Raw genomic sequence first — 22,388 nt, 5'->3', positions numbered from 1 at the left:
TTTGAGGGTTTTAAAAAGGGTGGTCTGGGGTATGGTTCATGTGAACTCCAGTACGGTTTGCTGCTGATGTGAACGCAATCGTACCAAATCATGGCAGTGAACCGCTATTAATGACGTATTATCTAAAAAAAATGTGTCTAGTGAAACACTCGCTCTTCAGTAAAGTGAGTGAACACTTTCCTGATGAGCGTGACTGACACGCTGCAAGCAGAAAGCTGTATGTCTCATTTCTGTTCACCTTCAGCGTTCTTTATTTACAGTACATTCGCAAGACAGACATAAGCGCTATTATGCACTGAAGCTTTGTTAACAAAATGAACGTAAAACGTAAAACGTGCAGAGAGCAATGTTATGCATTTTGCTGCTTTCTCCTGCGCTGCCGTTACTAAGCAACAGCCGGGTAAACAGCTGCTGGCTTGATGACACAAACGAACCATGGTTCGGACCCAAATAAAATAATATGAACGCAGTCCAGTGGGGGCAAGTATGAAAGCACCCTTAGAGTGCATGTTGAGCTCTCTAGCCTGTTTTGGCAGTCAGAGCAGCTCTTTGTATGCTTCCGATACACATCTAAAGGACCACCAGTCACAAAGCATACAATAACAATAAAGTCCAACCCAACCAACTGAATTACAACCCAACGGGCTTGCATAGGAATGAGGGCCCACTCCACCAAGGGAATGACCTCCTCCTGGGCTTGGTCCAACGGGATTTTTATTGTCGATATCTGTGTGGCCGCCGACTGGTTGTTGCCGTCCACCTTCATCATCCTCAACCCCCCCCCCCCCCTGCATCCAATAGCGGCATGCTAAAAGGACGGACTGCACTAAGATGCCCCCCCCCCCGACCATAACAGCACGGGAGAGAACATTTGAACGTGAACACTCGGTTTCCTGAGATAAGGAAATGAGCATTGCATAGTCTGACATGCTATAAGGCTGCACGTGTATCAATGATTGGCACTTCATTTGAAATATTCTGACAAATGATGTTCAGAGCCGACTTGTATAGCAGTCAGCTCCACCCATTTTGTTGGGTTAAAGTGCCATTTGTTTGTGCAGCTACACAAATGTGAACAAATCAGGCTTCAGTACCAGATTAAACAGGAGTTTTCCCAAAAGCTTATCACAGGGAACCAAGGTTATGTTTGTTACCGGAGCATTCTCAATTTCAGTACTGGTGACCCCCCCAAATGTTCCAAATAAGAGTGTCCCTACACAGTGTTCATTGCTCCCTACTCCCTGAGCACAGGGTCACGAGGACTGTAATTAAGAAACACTAGTGTACATAAGAAATTCTTATTTTCATGTTTCATGTGTATTTGCATGTTTAAAAAATTCATAGAAAAATAATACACTGATTTATCAGTGTCCATAAAGATACCTTGTCATATAGCAATGCAGTCTTATGCATGTTCCTATTTTCCAAGTAACTTACACTGTAGGAAGTCTTTCCTGCTCACATATTCTGGGGTGGGAATAATCTGGATGCATATCACTGTTGAAAACAACACACATGCATGCAGTTTCAGTGTAAAAGAACTAGATAGATAAACAAAATACTAATGAGTCTCCAATACTTTACCTCTTCCAGAGAGTTTTTCAATCTTCTCTCTGCAGAAATCCTCCAGTTTCTGTCTCATTTTAGAGACTGATTTTCCTACAACATCCAGAGAACTGTCAGAGATGCTGGGGACATCTGGAGATCCAGGAGGAACAGGGAGAGTCGGGAAACTCTACACAGACACAAACAACCAGAGAATAAATTAAGACATAAATATTTCATAGAGAGTAAATACTGCTCAAGTGTTAATAAAATTTGTAAAAGCTCTCAGTAATAAAAAGACTAAAGACCATGGTGTTACCTGGAGGAAATAGGTGTGATTATGTGTCTGTGAAAGCTGTTGTAGTTCAGCATCACTCCTCCTTAGTTGATCAATGTCCTGCGTTAGTCGCTTCATAAGTCCTTTAGCTTGACTCACTACAGTCTTTTCTCTATCTCTGATCATCTCCGTGACCTCAGAGCATCTTCTCTCAATGGAGCTCATGAGTTCAGTAAAGATCCACTCACTGTCCTCCACTGCTGTCTGTGCAGAGTGCTGTAGGACACACATTACAATCAGCTCTTACTGCTGCTCACACAGTCTGCTGTGCTTCAGTGGGACTGAAATTCACCCTCAGCAACCAACTGAAGAAGAGTCTTAAAGGGGTCATATGACATTGCTAAAAACATTATTTTGTGTATTTGGTGTAATGCAATGTGTTTATGCAGTTTAAGGTTAAAAAAAACATTATTTTCCACATACTGTACATTATTGTTGCTCCTCTAAGCCCAGCTATCACAAACAACAACCGCTACTCTACTGCTCAAAACTCGCGTTTGAATAATCATTGGCAAATTCTTTAAATATGTGAATGTACTTGCAACGTACAAAACGTACGTAAACGTACAGGCTGTGAGTCAGAAGCACCAGACTGTCCTTGCAAAGTTGGAATTGCACCACTTTATAAAAACAGCCTTTGTGCACAGAAGCATTGTAGGCTACTGGTTCAGGAAACAGTCCTCGTCCTCCATAAAATGGGCTGTACACATTTGAATATTTGGTTTGAACTGTTCTGGAACAGTGTTGTAAAAACAACTTAACCACTAATGTCTAGTTGTGTCCTCTTTTGGAGGGCAAAATAAAGTAGTTTCGCTCTCATAATGAAACACACATCATCTCCACAACATGCCAGCGGCGGCAATAGAGAGAATCAAAGTTACACCATCTTTCTTTGCGTGAACATTTGGGCGGCGTTATGCAAATCTTCCCACACCGTGACGTAGAGATGTGGGGGCATGTTAGAACGAGCTGTTTTAGGGGGGTGTGGTTGGCTCTTAACTTTTATAAAGAATATCTCTTTGGGTTTGAGACTTTAGTCTTTGCAACTTTACAGATCTTCTTTATGCACAAAGAGCTTGTAACACTCCAAAGATAAAGGAAAATTTTAAATCGCATCATATGACCCCTTTAACTAAACCAGAGCTGCTGGTTCTCCTCAAAACTCACCTTGTGAGTCTTCACAGCCTCTTTCAGCTCCTGAAGCTTCTTCTCTCGCTCCTGGATTTGCTGCTGGAATTCTCTCCGTGTCTCTTCTAATTGTCTCTGTATAGGACAAAACAACAATACAACACAGAAATATGAGTGAAATGTTTCTGAGTGACTCCTGCCTTTGTGTTTTCATCGCAGAGAACTGGATAATCTCTCTCAGTCTGTACCTGTTTCTCTGTCCTCTCTGCTGCAGTTGATACAATCTCATGATTTTTGTGTTCATCCACCATACAGACCATGCATATACACTGCTTGTCAGTCTGGCAGTAAATGTCTAGCAGTTTTTCATGTTGATGGCAGATCATCTCCTGAAGTCGTCCAGTGGCATCTATTAAATCGTGTCTCTTTCCTTTGAAGAGATTCTCATGTTGTTCAAAGTGATTTTGACAGAAAGAGTTCAGACACACCAGACAGGACTTCACTGCTTTGGGTTTTCTTTCAGTACAGACATCACACTTCACATCTCCAGGTCCAGCAGGAACAGCACTTTGGAGTTTAGTCTTCTTCAGTTGCTCCACCACTTCAGCCAGCATGGTGCTTTTCTTTAAAGCAGGCCTTGGTCTGAAGATCTGTCGGCATTCAGGGCAGCTGTATAATCGTATCTGATCCTCTTGATTCCAGTGGCCTGTAATGCACCTCTTACAGTAACTGTGTCCACAGGGAATAGTCACTGGATCTTTCAGCAAATCCAGACACACCGGACATCTGAACTGGTCATGAGAAAACCTGGCTTCAGCCATTTCACTACATGCAGAGACACAGTACAGCTAAATGGCGCTGAAGTTATGTTTTCCTGAAAGTGGAAAGTTGATGTAATTTCCTGGTTTTGTGTTTGAGAGACGTGATCACAACGGGTGTGTCTGTGAGGTGCCCTTTCATTCATAATACAAAGGTCCACTAGATAGCCGTCTCCTAAAGAAATACAGACGTAGTGAGCATGATATTGAACTTCAACACACAAACACCTCCAACTGTTTATGCATTTATGTAGACTACTTACGTAAGAAAGTAATTGTTTTTAAGGAAGATAAATGTTTTCAGTTAATAGTCTGTGGAAAAAAATGCGACCAGTGGACTTATTTGATAAATGATTTCGATTTCTGTCAACATCAGTGGAATTTCAGTGGATATTTCAAATGAATGGGTCACAGAGCTCTAATGGATGTTAAAGGGGTCATATGATGCGATTTTAATTTTTCCTTTCTCTTTGGAGTGTTACAAGCTCTCGGTGAATGAAGAAAATCTGTAAAGTTGCAAAGACTAAAGTCTCAAATCCAAAGAGATATTCTTTATAAAAGTTAAGAGTCAACCACACCCCCCTAAAACAGCTCATTCAAACACGCCCCCACATCTCTATGTCATGGTGTGGGAAGATTTGCATAAAACCACCCAGATGTTCATGCAAAGAAAGAAGGCGTAACTTTTATTCTTGCTGTTGCCTCCGCCATGTTGTGGAGTCACTGTGTTTCGTTGTGAAAGTGAAACTACTTTGTTTGGCCTTCCAAAAGAGGACGATATCCGCCTGGTCATGCCTAGAGCTGAACCATGCTGGTCGCTAAGGAAATGCATCAACTTGGTGTTGTGGATCGCCAGATCGGCTTTCACCGTGGACAAAGCGGAGTCCAGCCCACCGCCGCTTACTCAAGCCACTCACTCGACCCCGCCGTGTGTGACGCTGTGTTTCGTTATAAAAGTGAAACTACTTTGTTTGGCCTTCCAAAAGAAAACTAGAAATCAGTGGTTAAATTGTATTTACAACACTGTTCCAGAACAGTTCAACCCAAATATTCAGATGTCCATTACGAAAAAGATGTTTAGACAAGTGTGCTATTAGTATACTTCTTTTAAACTAAAAATAGGAAAGTATGCTTTTAGTTTACTTTTTATGTATTTCTCAGAAATGGGCTTTATGTACTCCTCAGAAATAGACTTAAAATGACATTTAAGTATACTTGACTTATACTTACAAAAAGTCTAAATATATTTGAGCTATACTTGTGCTCCTAGAATCCGTGTTTTCATTGTTATATGGTAGAGGGTGCTAGTACACATCTTCTGTACAGAATTAAAAAAAAACACAAGTGAAGAAGAAGAAGAAGAAACAACAGATACTAACACATGTAACACGATCATCTGACATGAAACTGCATCAAAACTGTAACGTTATGGAATAAAATGTCAACCGATGAAGAGGTAATAATTAGAGTCAAGCTTTGGGGTGTTGATCAACTCCATCTATGTTTTAAATTATCATTCTGAATCCAATTCATAGTCTTTTTTCAGCTTTTTGTTCGAAATGTTATTTCTTTATTTTTTATTAAACTTACCCACATTAAAGTGTTTTAAAAAAGAATGCATGAAGCTAGAATAAAATGTTTTTGTTAACAAGCAGATACCCTGTTCTTTCTTTGGATGTTTTTTTTTTATGTTCAGATATTCATATTTACATTTAACATTTACATTTAATCATTTAGCAGATGCTTTTATCCAAAGCGACTTACAAATGAGAACAGTAGAAACAATCAGATCAACAAGAGAACAACAATGGTATACAAGTGCTATGACAAGTCTCAGTTAGTCTAGTACAGAACATGTAGCCAGGTTTTTTTTTTTTTTAAATGAATATGATAGACAAGAAAAAGAACAGGTAAGTACTAGTATTAGTTGGTTAAGTGAAGGCGAAAAAGATGAGTCTTTAAATGTTTTTTGAAAATGAGTAAAGACTCAGCTGTTCGAATTGAGATCGGGAGGTCATTCCATCAGCTGGGCGCAGTCCAGGAGAAAGTCAGTGAGAGTGATTTTGAACCTCTTTGGGATGGCACCACAAGGCGTCGTTCACTTGCAGAGCGCAAACTTCTGGAGGGAGCATAAGATTGAACTAATGAGCTTAGGTATGTTGGCGCTGTGCCAGTGGTCGTCTTGTAGGCAAGCATCAGTACCTTGAATTTAATTCAATCGGCTACTGGTAGCCAGTGTAACCTGATGAGGAGAGGAGTAACATGAGCTGTTTTCGGCTCATTGAAGACAACCCTCGCTGCTGCATTCTGGATCAGTTGTAGAGGCTTGATAGTACATGCAGGAAGGCCCACCAGGAGAGCATTACAATAGTCCAGTCTGGAGAGAACAAGAGCTTGGACAAGAAGTTGGGTGGCTTGCTCTGACAGGAATGGTCTAATCTTCCTAATGTTGTATAAGGCAAATCTGCAGGACCGGGTCTTTGTAGCAATATGGTCGGTGAAGCTTAACTGATCATCCATCACAACTCCTAGGTTTCTGGCTGTCCTGGAACTAGTTATGGTTGACGAACCCAGATGTACAGAGAAGTTGTGATGAAACAATGGGTTAGCTGGAACCACCAGCAGTTCAGTCTTAGTAAGGTTAAGCTGAAGGTGATGGTCATTCATCCAGCTAGAAATGTCACTCAGACAGGCTGAAATGCGAGCAACTACCGTCGGGTCATCTGGTTGGAATGAGAAGTAGAGTTGAGTGTCATCAGCGTAGCAGTGATAGGAAAAGCCATGCTTCTGAATGACAAATCCTAATGACGTCATGTAGATAGAGAAGAGAAGTGGTCCAAGTACTGAGCCTTGAGGAACCCCAGTAGCAAGTTGTTGTGACTTAGAAACTTCACCCCTCCAAGACACCATGAAGGATCTATCAGAAAGGTAGGAGTTAAGCCACTGGAGTGCAGTTCCAGAGATGCACATCTTTCTGAGGGTAGATAGGAGAATCTGGTGATTAACGGTGTCAAAAGCAGCAGACAGGTCCAGCAAAATGAGCACTGAGGATTTTGAAGCTGCTCTTGCCAGTCACAGTGCTTCAGTAACCGAGAGCAGGGCCGTCTCAGTTGAGTGGCCACTTTTGAAGCCAGATTGGTTGCTGTCCAGGAGGTTGTTCTGTACAAGAAACATAGAGATCTGGTTGAACACAGCTCATTCAAGTGTCTTTGCAATGAATGGAAGAAGGGATACCGGTCTGTACTTTTCTAGAAGTGCTGGATTTAGAGATGGTTTCTTCAGCAGTGGGCTTACCAGAGCCTGCTTAAATGCTGAGGGAAATGTTCCAGAGTGAAGAGAGGAGTTGATAATGTGCATAAGTGAAGGTATAACTGAAGAAGAAATCGCTTGAAGGAGGTGAGTGGGGATCGGATCAAGTGGGCAAGTAGTAGGATGACTGGACAGGATAGGTTTGGAAATGTCCATCTCTGAGAGTGGAGAGAAGGGGGAGAGAGAGTGTGCATTAGTCGTTGTGAAGTTATCCTCAGTCTGCGGTGTGGAAGAATTGGTCACTGATGGTTCTTGTCTTATTTCTGAAGAAAACTGCAAAGTCATCAGCTGTAAGAGTCGATGGAGGAGGAGGAGGAGGCGGATTAAGAAGAGAAGAGAAGGTTTTGAAGAGTGTCCAAGCGTCACAACAGTTGTCAATTTTGTCGTGGTAGTATGATGTTTTAGCAGTGAAGACGTTTGCAGAGAAGGAGGAGAGGAGAGACTGATACACACTGAGGTCGCTAGAGTTTTTGATTTATGCCATTTCCTCTCTGCAGCCCTGAGTTTAGAGCGATGTTCACAGAAAACATCGGACAGCCAGGGGGCAGATGGGGTGGAGCGTGCTGGTCTAGACGATAGTGGGCAAAAGTTGTCCAAGCAAGAGGTAACAGTGGAACAAAAAGTGACCGTAGCACTGTTCGTGTCCAGAGCTGAAAACTGCGAGAGTGAAAGAAGTGAGGATGAAACCACAGAGGATAGGCGAGATGGAGAGAGTGAGCGTAGGTTCCGTCGAAAGGTGACCTGCGTTGGAGCGTGTGCCGCTTCAGGAGTAAGTGCTAGGTTAGCAGTAATAAGGAAGTGGTCAGAGGTGTGCAGTGGAGCAACTGAAGAGTTGTCCACTGAGCAACAGCGCGTGTAGATGAGATCCAGTTGGTTGCCCGATTTGTGAGTCGCTGTAGTAGACACTTGCTTGAGATCAAATGAGGCGAGCAGAGTGTTGAAGTTAGCAGCCTGGGGTTTATCTAGGTGGATGTTGAAGTCACCAAGCAGTACCAGAGGAGTACCATCTTCAGGATAGTTTGATAGCAGCACGTCCAACTCCTCCAAGAATTTTCCCAATTGACCTGGGTGACGATAAATGACCACAAAGTGGACTTTAACAGGGTGGGTTACAGTAACAGCATGTGATTCAAATGAACCGTTACCTGTAGGTGGTGGATGAAGATCAAATTTCCAATCTTTTGATATAAGGAGAAGACCAGTACCTCCACCCCTCCCAGTCGTATGAGGGGTGTGGGAACAAGTGAAATGAGTGGAGAGGGCTGCGGGAGTGGCAGTGTCTTCAGGTTTGATCCAAGTCTCATTCTCATATAGCAAAATATATATAAGTCTCATATAGCAAAATATATACAAATTAAAACCTAAATAGGGACATAGTAGTATTTTTTAAAGTATGATGTAAAGTTCACTTAAAGACAACTTATGAGTATACTTGCAGTATAAAACTACTAAACTAGTAGTTTACTGAGAGTATACTTCAAAGTGTACAAAGTATTTAATTAGTAAACGATCAGTATACCTATAAGTTGACTTTTGGTATAATTGCAGTACAAACTACAAACATAGAGGTAAACTAGTTGTGTACTCAAAGTTTGCTACTGTTATACTTAAAGTATACTTAAAAGTATTCTTTTTTATACTAGAAAATGGACCAATTTAGTCCCAAGAAGTATTGAAACAGTACACTTACAAGTATAATTTTAATTAATTAATTAATAATAAAATTTGTATACTTGCTACATAAAGTATACTTAAAAATATACTTGAACTTTACTTAAGTATACTTAATAAAATAAACTTGAAGTATACTACTATTTGGTAAGGGTGTGCAACACATTTTATGGAGGACTGTTTCCTGATCCTTGGAGAGTAGACTACAATGGCCCTGTTGTTCTGATTTGCAGACTGTAAGTACTTTTACATATTAAAATAATTTGCCACTGATGATTGAAATGCAAGTTTTAAGTGTAGAGTAGCGCTTGTTGTTTGTTGTTTCTCAGATCACAAATGCAGACATGGTTTTATGTTTACGCAGCACGTTATGCAACGCAACGCGTAAAAAGACAGTAGAAGTCATTATAATCAGTAATTATGTCCCCACTAGATGCAACAAATGCCTCGTTTGTAATGGGTTTTATTGGTTTTTTCTGGTCGTGCTGGGACAGGCTTCACAGTACGTTAAGGGGCGTAACATTTCCATCACAGGCTTGAAGCATTCGGCCAATCACAACACGCTGGATAGCTGGCCAATCAGAGCACACCTCGCTTTTCAGAACGATGAGCTTTGTAAAAAATGACTTGTTTCAGAAAGGCTGGGCATAGAGGAGAAACAATAATGTACAGTATGTGTATGTTAACCTTAAACCACATAAACACATTTCATTATACCAAATATACAAAATAATCTTTTTAGCAGCATCATATGACCCCTTAAAAGAAAACAAAATGTCAAGAAAATGTCAAGAAAGAAAGAAAATTAAGATTCAAGACCTTATATTGAATACATAATTACTATATCAAAACATAAGATGCTTGTTTTGTTAAATCTGGCAAGATCGAATAGTGTTTGTAGACATTTGATGTTCATGCACACCTCAGTGTATGTCAGTTTCTGTGATATTGGCAGCAGTAAGTCCGCTCGTGCAGAAGGTGGCAGTAATCAGCTCTCAAAGGCTTTCATCTGCAACAAAGCAGCGAGCGAGCAACGATTCCAGTAAAGAAACACGGCACCGCTGGACCATTTTTGCTGAAGTTTGACCAAATGACCCTCTGCTTTTTTATTAACTGAATTGTGTGAGGTATTTTCTTTATTAAGAAGTAGTTTAGAAGATGTTCGTGGCGAAGAGCATCGCAGCGGATCACAAAGATCTGATTCACGATGTTTCTTATGACTTCCACGGTCGGAGGATGGCGACCTGCTCCAGCGACCAGAGCGTCAAGGCAAGAAAACACCGCTTCACTGCACTGCACTGTCTCCATAGACCTACAGTGAACTGACATAGACAGCACTGAGAACCCCGTGACACCCAAATACCGCTCTGTTAGGGCTGTTTACTGGGTTTCGAGACACAGCCAGAGACAGAGACCCTTTAATGACTAAAAAAGGCATTTCTCGTCCTGTTTAAAGCTGCTTTAAGCTTTACTTAAAATCCAGTCATTTATAAAGGCTTTTGAGTCTTGAAGGTTTCATTCTTTGCAGCATGTGGCTCTTTAGCTTATGTAATTGTTCCACATTTTATTGACAAGCATTCTGTCTTTTCCACCCCTTTTATACTGTTTTAGGTCTGGGACAAAGGTGACGACGGAGAATGGCACTGTACTGCTAGCTGGAAGGTATCAAGTATTTTTCTTACGTAAATCTCTATTCAAACCTAAAATGCAAAAGTCAGTATGTGGGGTACAGTAGGTGCATTTACATGTAGATCATTTTGTGTGCATACGGCCGTCCTAAATGGTCAGTTAGTGTAACCAGATGTTGTAGACCCACAGTGGGTCGGTGTGGAGGGTGACCTGGGCGCACCCTGAGTTCGGTCAGGTGCTGGCGTCTTGCTCCTTCGACCGCACCGCTGCTGTATGGGAGGAGATCGTCGGAGAATCCAATGACAAACAGCGGGGACAAAGTCACTGGGTGTGTAAAATTTTTTTATTTTTTGTTACCATTGTCATGATATAGGTTTTCTAACTTCTACACAATTCCTTGAAAAATAGTGCTAATGTATTTTTTATATCGCAAGGAAAAATTGCTACAACATAAAGGGCATAAAATCTGAACAGTATCGAAATTATTTTCATTTTTGACCCCTAAATCAGACTAATTTCTTTGCAACTGAAAATCGGTTGCTTCATAGCTCTGAGTGGGATTGTATAACAGTAGTCATGATGTATTATTATTGTTACTGTTACTGAAAATGCACACAAAGCACAGCTGGTATCAGTGTATTTCTACTGTGGAGAATGAGTTGATGAATATTTCCGTATTATCTAATGAAAGATCACTATTACTGACAGCATTAGAACTGTCCTATAATTTGTGAAAGGATGTAAAAATCAATCAGATTGATGTGGAAAGCAGATTCAGTGTCAAAGCTCTTGTTTTGTTTTCTGTGTTGTCTGTACAGATCAAGAGAACCACGCTGGTGGACAGCCGGACGTCAGTGACCGATGTGAAGTTTGCGCCGAAGCACATGGGCCTGATGCTGACCACCTGCTCTGCAGACGGCGTGGTGCGCATCTACGAGGCCCCTGACGTGATGAACCTCAGCCAGTGGTCACTGCAGCACGAGATCTCCTGCAAGCTGTCCTGCTCCTGCATCTCCTGGAACCCCTCCAGGTCTGAGCGCCGTCTACACAGTCACATATCAGCATGAAAGATGCACTCCTGATCGTCACAGCTGTTTGTTCTGCCCTTTAGTTCTCGAGCTCATCCTCCAATGATAGCCGTGGGCAGTGACGACAGCAACGTCACATACAGCGGCAAAGTGCAGATCTATGAGTATAATGAAAATACCAGGTACTGCATCAGCTCCCGTTTTACTTGTTATCGGTTGTAAGCTTTTCTAAAGGGTTTATGTTGACCTACAGGAAGTATGCCAAAGCAGAGACGTTGATGACTGTGACTGACCCGGTTCATGACATCGCCTTTGCTCCTAATCTGGGGAGATCCTTCCATGTGCTGGCCATAGCCACCAAAGACGTCCGCATTTTCAAACTCATACCTATGAGGTTAGTAGGATATCACACTCAGTAGTAAGCGAGGTAGCAGTCAAATTTATCATCTCTAAGCATGTTATTTCACCCAAACATAAACTCTGAAACAAAACATTTATGACATATATAATTTTTGAATTTATAATTTTTATTGATGTTCTCTCTGCAGTCCACGTACGATTTATGAATGCGTATTTGATCCTACTTTTTTTCCATGTTCAGTCCCTGCATGCTATCTGTCAACCAGTTTTCCCGTGATTACCTTCAGCAAGCATGACAACATTAGGAAGGCAAAGCAATTTTATATTTTATAAATATGCTTTTTTTAAATTTATTTTACAGTACAATAATATATTGTGATATACCTAACAAAATAAGTATTATTTCAAATGATCAAACTAAGTATTAGTTATTATTAATGGGTCAGAAACAGTGTGAATGTGGCTTATGAAAATGTAAAACTCTTAAAAAAAAAATTAAAATGTTCACTCTGTAAAAAATCATTTCCAGCTTAAAAAAAAAATAAAAAAAAAAAAATAAACTTTTTTATATTTTTTTTCCCAACAAATATTAGAGCTGTTATCTGTTGAAAATCCCTGTATTTTTAAATACCCTTTTATTCACAATGTATATCTCAGCAAAATAAAACATTAGCTAATAAAACTAAATACTGCAATGGCAGTTTTTCAGTTTTTTCTAGTGAGCACCACCCAGAGCATCATAGCAGCCACATATTAATGTGGCATAGCAGCATCTACTTAGAACATATTAATAACCTCTCATCATGGTGCTGAGTTTTACACGTAACCCTCTGGTGCTCTTCGGGCACTTTTGACTCAAAAAATATCTGTTTGGAATTTTTAAAAAAATCACAGCTTCATCGGAATGGTACGAAACCTGGTGACTTTTATGACATTTGGAATGTGAACACACAAAAAATTGAGGGCATGATTCGAGCAGGCTAAGTGGCCTAAAAAATAGTCACACTTGGGGTCTTTAGTCAAAAATGACCAACCATAGGAAATGAATGTGAAATCGACAAAAACACATATTCAGAGAATTTTGGTGTACAATCTACAAATCTGCCACAATGCAGAAAAAAAGTACACCGCAATGACGGGGTGAAACTCTAAAACATCAAGAGTGCAAGACCAACATGTCCACTCACACACACACTGATACACACACATACCTATGAACTGGTGTGACTGTAACACAGCAATTATGTAAAATAAAACCAATGATTCAACTACAATGCAGTAAAAAAAAAAAAAGGTGGACAGCAAGGAAGGGGTTACACTTTAAAACATCAAGAGTGCAAAACAGACACACACACACACACACACTCAAATGAACTGGTACCGCTATACCCATATAGCCAAAACTAGTCAGAAAACTGAAATCAGATCAGACCCAGAAGAATTAAGCTCTGATAAAACATTCCTGTTCATTTTTGTTAAATTTTTATGGAATTGTAATGTTTTGTGGAACAAAATGCTTTCTCTGTGTTCAGGTTTGACTGTAGTAATAATAATGTAAAAACTGACGCTTCAAATCAACATTTCAAACAAAAAAATCTAAACCTTTACAAAAAGTTGTCTTTGAGAATTGTCTAAATGTATATCTAAACCCACAACTTAATAAAAGTAAGTATTTATATCTAAACACAATTAGATCATTTATAGGCCTTTTATATAGAGATATATAGGAATCTATGGGCTGCTAAATTGCAGAATTGCAGATGTTTTTCTTGTTTTACTCCCACCGGATGGCACTAATCAGGCTTCAAAAATGGCATTGACTTTATTTTAACATGAAATACTGCATTAATTGAAAAGTAATATAAAAATATATATTTAAAGAAAAATTTGAATATTTTCAATGGGAAGAAATTAATCATAATTATTGCATAAATATTCATTAGAACCATGAAATTATCTCAAAATATAAAAGAAAAAATATTATAGAACTAAAATATGTTACATTGATTTTACTGGGGGTGAAAAAAGTTAAATTTTAGGTGTCACAAGTGTGACTCCCAAATGAGGAGCACCAGCGGGGTAAACGTGTTTTCCTCGGACTGTGTGAATGTTGTTGGTGTAGCTGATGTGTGTTGTGTGTTTCTGACAGGAGAGAGAGTGCCAACAGCTCTGGTCCCACTAAGTTTGAGGTGCAGGTGATGGCTCAGTTTGACAGTCATAACTCTCAGGTGTGGCGCGTGAGCTGGAACATCACCAGCACTCTGCTGGCCTCCTCCGGAGACGACGGCTGTGTGCGGCTCTGGAAAGGTCAGCCGTCAGCTCACTCTGCTTCCTGCTGGGTGAACAGCCATTCGCAATGATAGCTCTTTATCATTGCCTATTCAGATATTCATTTTGAAGTCCAACTGTTTTTAATATTGTTTTTAATTATTTTTAATTTCTTTCAATTGTTACTATAATATTGAAAAGAAAAAGGGGTTATCTTTCATTAATAAATATTAGTTTTATTTCTGCTCACAACTAAGACTGCACATGATACGAACTAAGAATGTCCCAGCCTGATGTGCTTCATGAAATAAATCACATTATGTAAATGGTGTTGTGAATGCTGTTTCATCTCATCTGCAGCTAATTACATGGACAACTGGAAGTGCACCGGGATCCTGAGAGGAGACGGCAGCCCAGTGAACGGCTCCTCTGGACACGCTGCAGCTCTGAGCGCGGTGGGCATCCCTGGAGCCGCTCAGATGGTTGTTGGGGCTGCTTCTGCTGGCAGGTACGTGACGGTGCTGTGATGTAGGGATGAACAGTAATAGAGCGTTCAAGTCATTTTTGAAAGATTAGATTTCTGAGTTGAGTGCACATGAACAGCACCTTCAAAGTCATAATTGTGAGTGGGAAAACTCTAGATTTTATCTGAGCCTAATTTTTCGTTTTTGGGGTGGATTAGTGAGAAAACATGACACGTTGTGGATGCATTGTCTGTAGTTTACAAGAAAGATTTTAAAATATGCAAAAAATTAGTTGCATGTATAAAATATGATTGTACACAATTTTGAGTGAATATAGAATGATTCAGTTTACAGCACCTTCATAAACCGAATAAAACAAAACATAACAAAAAACTAATGCACGTTTTAATTTATCATTTTGTAGTTAAAAAAAAATGAATTAAAATGCAACCGATCTCATAATCACAACTTCCCAAGTCTTAAATATGAGCTTTCCAGAAGGATTTCAATGCAGACCCTCAGTATAGCTGTTTTTGAGGTGACCCTTTAGATTAGTGAACACTGTTGGTTAGCATGCATATTGGCTGTTTTTAGTTCTTATAAAGCACATATTAATGCATGACAATAATATTCTAGATGACTTAACCATACCCTATACCTAAACATAACTACAACCACCTTACTGACTGTGAATAAGAGGCAAATTAGGAGTTTATTGAGTGAAAACTCTTAGTTAATAGTGAATTTGTGTTCTCTGATCTAAAGTGTTAACATTTTTGTTTGAAATTCAAAGACTAAATGGTTTACATATTAAATAACCATATAATATTTGATAGAATATTAATCACAAATGTGTAGGTGTGGAATAACCTTTACATTTTTAAAGAAAAGTTCAAAAACTACTTGATTCTCACTTTTTGGGAACTGTCAGAGGCAGTTTTATTTTCTACTTTGTTGCATTTGTCTGCATTTGACTTTTCAGGTGTGTGGTTTATACATAATTACGTCTTATTTTTAACAGAAAAAAAGCTCAGCTGATGCCAGGCTAATGGCATGACATGCTGATTGGCTGTTTGCTGCATGCACAGGATTGGACCGAGACCTCATTGACCCTCCCCTGCACTCGTCTAGTTACTAATCCGACAGAAGCGTGTGCTGACGGCACGATCCGTTGTGTGGCTGTTAAAGGAACCGTGCCTCTGTGTGTGTTGTGTTCAGTGATACTTACCTGACAATAAGCTTTTTTTTTTTTTTTTTTTTTTTGAACAAATTATACACTAAACTTGATTCTCATCAATACTGACATACTTATTAATTGTCGTAATGTGATGCAGTATTACTTATTTATTTGAATACATTTAAGTCATTTTTCATGAGTTTCAAACATAATTGTCTGCATTTGTCAAAATTTGTATTGACCATGTCAAAAAACTGTGGAAGTTGCATTTAAAGGAGCAGATCACCTAAATTCAAAACCATATCATTTACTCGCCATCAAACGTTCCAGAACCTTTTTAAAATCCTCTTTTATTTGCCATTGGAACATCATAAATTTGGCCACTCATGTTTCCAGAGAACACTACACGTATTTGTGCTGTTGGTTTGAAGCGGCTGGCATGTAATGCGTGGTGTGGACAGTAGAGGGAGACACTGTCATTCAGCTCAGTTCTGCTGGTCTCTGAATATGCCCTTGGAATTACTAACACATTACATTTTAATTTGTCACACTAACTGAATTACCAGATTTCAGAGACTCTTTTATGATGTAGGAGACAATGTATTAGAGACGACAAAATTCTTGTAGACAAGATGAAACATCAGACATGCTAAAGAATATCTGTCTGTTTATAAAAAAAAAAAAAAGTCACCAAAGGTTTGTCAAAATTCAGGAGTCTGGTGCATGAGTGATGGACCATAAATCAAAGGCTGGAACCTGATCGTTAATGCTATATATTTATTGGAGATCTTGCTCACTTCCCTTCATGACAGAAACTCAGCATATTCTTTATAGTGGTGCCCCTTGAAATGGGAATTCAAAAGGAGAACATTTAAACAATTTTTGAAATGAATGCAACTTTTGTGAGTGTATTTGTTCTAAAATAAAGTTTGTTTTTAAGTTCTGAGTTATGTAATAACCTCTCTGAGGTTTGTCTGAATTATGTTTGAACAAGTTGGTCTGGATAGACATAAAAAAGAAAAAAAAAATTTTTTTTGAAATGTTACTGTGAACAAAATCCTTATTCAGTCCCACTCAGATCATAACCCCTGTAAATTTTAAAGGACAGACTATTAAACAAATCATAGTGGCGAGTGTAGGCTTAAACATTCAATGCTTCAGTTTTTTTTCCCTCCTTTATTTTCTGTGTAATAAAAGTTTATCAGCAACTAAAAAACATTTATCCCAAATTAACTAGACCTTATACTGACAGTCAACTAAAATAGTTTTAAATTTGTTTGAATTTTTGTCAATTTTGTCTTTTATTGTTTTTTGTCAGTTTTAATGTTTAGTGGTGGAAAATAACAAAATCTCAGAAATCTAGTTTGCAGGCTACAAATTTTGGTGGATATTATGAATCACACTCTAGATTAGGGAACTCAATTCACTGGTAACGAGTTGCTTATTAGCATGCAAATGATTAGCATATTGACCTAATATTAGAATTTATTAAACACATATTGATGGCTTATCCTGCTAGATCCCTTAACCTGATCCAATACTTAAACACAACCTTTACGAACTACCGAACTATCAATAAGGAGCAAATTAGGAGTTTCTTGAGGGAAATCTCTTAGTTAATAATGAACATGTGTTCCCTAATCTAAAGTGTTACCAAATTATGTCCCACATTTTGGTTAATGAAATTATAAAAATTCTAGAATGCCTGAATCTGCTCATATACATTTCAGTTTAAGCTCCCAAGCTTGAGTATCAAAAATTTCAAAAGTTTCTTTAAGTTTAAAGTTGCTTTATATTTTTGGTAACACTTTATTTTAAGGTGTCCTTGTTACACGTTACATGTTTACTATTATAATAACAATAAATTATGCATAATTACATGCAAGTAACCTTAAGATGAACCCTAACCCTAACCATAGTAAGTACATGTAGTTAATTAATATTAATCAGCACTTAAATGTATAATTACACTGCAACAAGGACCACCTTAAAATAAAGTGTAACCAAATTTTCTTGCCGCCTTTGTCTTAAAAAAAGGTTCTGTTTTTTTCCCCCCACTATTTATGTCTTACCCTATAGTTTTATATTGTAAAAGCACAACTACAAACATGATAGTGTTTTTTATAAACTGAAGAACAAGCTGAAATGATCTTTTGTGATAAATGACATCATGTTGATTAACATTTCATTGCATTGAAACTGAAGCATTCCTTTAAAGGGTTAGTTCACCCAAAAATGAAAATTCTGTCATTAATTACTCACCTTCTTGTCGTTCCAAACCCGTAAGACCTTTGTTCATCTTCAGAACACAAATTAAGATATTTTTGATGAAATCCGAGAGCTTTCTGACCCTCCAGAGACAGCTGAAACCGAAATGTTCCCAGATCAAGAAATGTAGTAAGAATATTGATAGTCCATGTAACGTCAGGGGTTTAACCGAAATCTTATGAAGCTACGAGAATACTTTTGTGCTCAAAGAAAACAAAAATAATGACAACAATTCGTCTCTAAAATAGTCATTATCAGACTATTTTAACGATGTCCTTACTACCTTTCTGGGCCTCGAACGTGGTATTTCTGTTGCTGTCTATGGAGGGTCAGAGAGCTCTCGGATTTCATCAAAAATATCTTAATTTGTGTTCTGAAGATGAATGAAGGTCTTACAGGTTTGGAACGGCATGAGGGTGGGTAATTAATGACAGATTTTTCAATTTTGGGTGAACTATCCCTTTAACTCTCCTCCTGACAATGTTACCTTGTGTTCAACCTTTATTTGTTTCTTAGTTTTTCCTCACTGTCCATTTTTCATCATCTCTCTGTGTTGGTGGGTGTGTCTCGTTTGTGGTGTTTGTTTGGCTTCGCCCCCATTCTGTTCCTCCAGGTACTTCTTCCCTCATTTGGACTCCCCCAGAGCGGGATCTCGCCTGGCCCACCTCCTGCCTCCCCCCTCTCTCATCGAGCAAATATACGAGCCTGATCCGTCCCACGCTCCTCAGCTCCGTCAGCGACACGCGGCCAACTCCATCATTCAACCCGCCGAACACGACTGAGAACCCCACACTAACCTGCCTTTATATGCTTCTTCACATTTAGTGTGTATAGTTTGTCATCAAATGTGATCCCATTTTTTTGATATATAAATTCCTATTTAATTATTTATTTTTTATTTGTTAAAGTAAAAAATACTGTTATGAAATGTTTAAAGAAATTAGAATAAATTATATTTAAATTATATATAAAGAAAACAAAGACGTTTTGTTTTTGTGATTTTTTTTTTACTATAATATTTTTGTGTTTGTTACAGTAAAAAAAATAGTGTTATGAAATGTTTGTAGTTAATTATAAATTAAGGGTAGTATAACAGATACTGTGATGCATAAATACTTTTATAAGTAGCATTTTTAATTTTTTTTTGCATTTATTTTATTTTTAAGAAAAGTAATCCTTTATGAAAATTATGTCAGAATGCTTTTGATTTTGATGTAAAATATGACTGGGCCTTTACTTGACAGGCTGAGATTTATCTGATATATATTTTGTACATTGTTTCACAATCTGAAACTTTTTACACAATGTTTTTCACATTAAAATTAAAATAAAATAAAATGGAAAAAAAAGGAAAACAATTTGCACAATTTTGTAACGATTTAAAAAGGTGAATGAATTTGGTCTATCAATAGTTATACAATCAAAACTTCTGTATATATAGTGTCGGTATGTATACACACACACAGCCCTGATCAGATCAAACACTTTGAGTCGTGGTAGTTGTGGGTTGTTTTTCTCCTCTGTGTCTGTGGCAGATGTAAGTGGTCAGGGCTTTGGGCCTGGGGCTGCTGAGAGTGTGTTAATCAAGAGAACATACAGAATCGTGGCCTAATTACACACCTGCCAACCCTGTGGCCATGTCTGCACTGGGCTGGCATGGACTCTCTCTACAGAACCACACAGTAATGGCAAACACACTTGTTAAATCCTCGCCAGAGGGTTCAGGCTCTTTTTGGTAAATGAGTCTTTTAAGAGGGTCTCACATTAGCTCCTCCCTCTGCACTGGCCCCGCCCCTTCCTGCTGCTCTCATCACTCCACACACACATCTATCTATCTATCTATCTATCTATCTATCTATCTATCTATCTATCTATCTATCTATCTATCTATCTATCTATCTATCTATCTATCTATCTATCTATCTATCTATCTATCTTCTGTCTGTCTGAGGGCTCTTCGGTAGTACTCCTGTCCTGCAGGTGTCGCTGCAGTGTGCTGTAAATTACTCACAGAGCGAGACAGAGGGCTGGACTGACTGGAACACAACGGGAGTTTGTGCTCTGCTGAGTTTTGGCCATGAGAGTGAGACAGTCAGTCTAGACGCTCTTGACAGCCTCGTCTGGAGGAGAGACACTTCCCTCTGCGGCTCTGTCCCCATCACGACGGCACATTACGAGCGTAAGCCATTTCTATCTATCATACGAAGTTATTTTATGATGGCCGGGAGTGGTTCGAGACTGCGAATGTGCTGCATTTCTGCAAGGAAAAAGCTATTGAAGTTGTTGCAGACAGTCGCAATGGAAAAGATACTATGCGCGTTCACGCTCTTAAAGGGGCCGTCGCTAATTAATCATTGCTGCGTAAATGTTCGGTTTGCACGACTGCGGCGTTCGTGCATCACAGAAGCGTTAAATAACGGAGATGTGCGCCTACAAAAACTTTTTGGTGACAAATCAAGAACATCTCCTCTTCATTTGCTGCAAAGTCAGGACTTTGGTGTCCTTGTCTGTTTTAAAGTTTCTAAACAGAGGGTAAACACAGTATGTATTTGGAAATATAAGATGATTGTGACAGTTTAACAGCAGTTTTTAGCATGCAATAGACTGAATTATTTGTATAATTTGTTGTGAGAGAGCCAATATGGCTGTAGTATTTATTCACCTAAATGCAGTGTTGTGAATGCTATGTGACAAAAAAAAAAAAAAAAAATTAATTAATACTGACACGCACACACACAAAATAAGATAACCTGAAGCTTGGCTTTCAAAATGTTTTTGGTTATTGCAGGGCTGTGTTGTTTTGGCATGTAATGGAGCTGTTACACTGTCGTTCCCTTATAACCTCAGGGGCCAGTTTGAAGACTCATAACTCATCATGTCTGAGAGAGAGGTGAATCAGAGACCACGGCTGCAATCTCTTTCTCTCAGTCTCACACAGATGCATAATTCAGCCCCTACTGGTACCTTAAATGTGGTTCGACAGTAATTCTTAGAAAAGCTTCCTCTGTTTCTTTCCTGTGCTCATTTTGAATGGCTGAAGTAACATAAAATGGCATTTTGCGGAGCCCCAGGCCCCTGATTCCCTCATTTGTTCCTAGTGAAGCACACAGATTAGCACCACAGAGTGCATTAATGCCCACCCACTTTTTCAGCGCCACTGTTTCCGGAAGCCCCCAGCTGTCTGATTGGTGGAATTTTCCGTACAGCATCGTGGGTAATATAGTTTTTCACCACAAGTTCCCATGTTAAACACGAATGTTTTAAAATTATGTTGAAATAATGCAAACAGACAGCCTCAGCAAAAGGATACTATTGATTAACAATCTCCTTGCTCACAACTAATCTGTCTGTAAAGGTTTAGCGTTAAAAATCAATGGACCTATGGAACCTGTGGAGAAAATAAATAGAGTTTTAACTTAAGAAACCCAACTGTTACACTCTATAACACAGATGTGTTCCGAAACCTAGTTAGCTGCCTAAGTAGTCATCACAGGCTCACTGCTGATACAAAGACTGTTCCAAAAAAGGACGTTCCATTTCAGATGCTGCTTACGTATAGGTCTAGGCCTCAAGACAGCTGACTAGGTTTGGAACAGAGCTTGTGATTTCCCTTCCAACTGCCAAAATAAGTGATACTCCTCGCTGCCCCCCACACCCCCTCACTCAACGTCCATTTGATTCCACTTCTGTTAAACACCCAGCAAGACGTACATCATGGAAACTCTTGGTCTTGTTTAGTCTTGTAGATGTATGCCTCTGGTCATGCTGTCTATACCTGCTGATGCACCACAGATTTCCACAGAATTGGAACACCTGCCATGTATAAAATTCTATGAATCTCTACCTCCTTACATCTTTATTGAATATTTTGGCTCATTGGATAATGTCGTCAGCTATCAATAAAATCACTTTTTAACATTTTTAACCCTATAAAGCCATGATTGTCATTTAAAGGGATAGTTCACCCAAAAATTTAATTTTTGTTATTAATTACTCACCCTCATGTCATTCCAAACCCGTAAGACCTTCGTTCATCTTCGGAACACAAATTAAGATATTTTTGATCTGAACAGACTTTAAAACACTGGACATACTGACAAAGGGAAACCTGTCCATCACACACTAAATAACTGAGGATCACACACTACCAGACTTTAAAGTTGTTCCGATCACAACAAACTCACGCAGAAGCGTGTGCCTTGTTGCAAGGAGACGATTGACTAATGAAAACAATGCATGTTCTAAAATTAGCTCAAAATATCAAACGTTTCATATTCTCCAACTGGAGAGAGTCATAATCTGCAGCTAAAAAAAATCAGAGTCTGTGACCATCATGAACTACACGGTTTTCTATCAAATCTGTCAGCTCAAATCTGCAGACTGGCT

General features: G+C 39.0%; 3 protein-coding genes across 4 annotated transcripts in view; 2 read left to right on the top strand and 1 right to left on the bottom strand.

The window, feature by feature from the left end:
* LOC109078197 (tripartite motif-containing protein 16-like) overlaps window positions 1–3,920 on the bottom strand; it is a 9,618-nt gene extending 5,698 nt beyond the window's left edge. The window contains exons 1-5 of the mRNA XM_042745496.1: window positions 3,259–3,920; window positions 3,050–3,145; window positions 1,865–2,098; window positions 1,585–1,735; window positions 1,438–1,497 (exon numbers count right to left, since the gene is read on the bottom strand). Coding sequence (XP_042601430.1) covers window positions 1,438–1,497; window positions 1,585–1,735; window positions 1,865–2,098; window positions 3,050–3,145; window positions 3,259–3,831 — 1,114 coding nt within the window. The 5' untranslated portion in view covers window positions 3,832–3,920. The remainder of the gene's footprint in view (window positions 1–1,437; window positions 1,498–1,584; window positions 1,736–1,864; window positions 2,099–3,049; window positions 3,146–3,258) is intronic.
* Window positions 3,921–9,793: 5,873 nt separating this feature from the next.
* On the top strand, window positions 9,794–18,812 carry seh1l (SEH1-like (S. cerevisiae)). 2 transcript variants are annotated; one of them, XM_019075146.2, is made up of 9 exons: window positions 9,794–10,077; window positions 10,420–10,470; window positions 10,619–10,765; window positions 11,256–11,467; window positions 11,549–11,647; window positions 11,719–11,859; window positions 13,975–14,132; window positions 14,454–14,601; window positions 18,616–18,812. In XM_019075146.2, exons 1-9 carry the CDS (start codon window positions 9,967–9,969, stop codon window positions 18,782–18,784), a joined length of 1,236 nt encoding a protein of 411 aa, XP_018930691.1. In that variant the 5' UTR covers window positions 9,794–9,966; the 3' UTR covers window positions 18,785–18,812. The 2 variants fall into 2 exon arrangements, with proteins under 2 accessions (XP_018930691.1, XP_018930692.1); XM_019075147.2 differs by lacking the exon at window positions 18,616–18,812 and adding an exon at window positions 15,579–16,680 and having other exon boundaries at window positions 9,801–10,077.
* A 1,205-nt stretch (window positions 18,813–20,017) lies between these two features.
* Window positions 20,018–22,388, top strand: part of LOC109096517 (low-density lipoprotein receptor class A domain-containing protein 4-like) — an 87,018-nt gene continuing 84,647 nt past the window's right edge. Inside the window, exon 1 of the mRNA XM_042745747.1 lies at window positions 20,018–20,181. The gene's annotated coding sequence lies outside the window, so the exon portion shown is untranslated. The remainder of the gene's footprint in view (window positions 20,182–22,388) is intronic.

The sequence above is a fragment of the Cyprinus carpio genome, chromosome B19 (assembly GCF_018340385.1).
Source record: "Cyprinus carpio isolate SPL01 chromosome B19, ASM1834038v1, whole genome shotgun sequence".
In the NCBI taxonomy this organism is placed as follows: Eukaryota; Metazoa; Chordata; class Actinopteri; order Cypriniformes; family Cyprinidae; genus Cyprinus; species Cyprinus carpio.
Note: the sequence above shows the minus strand (reverse complement) of the source record. Positions and strands in the feature narration are given on the sequence as shown.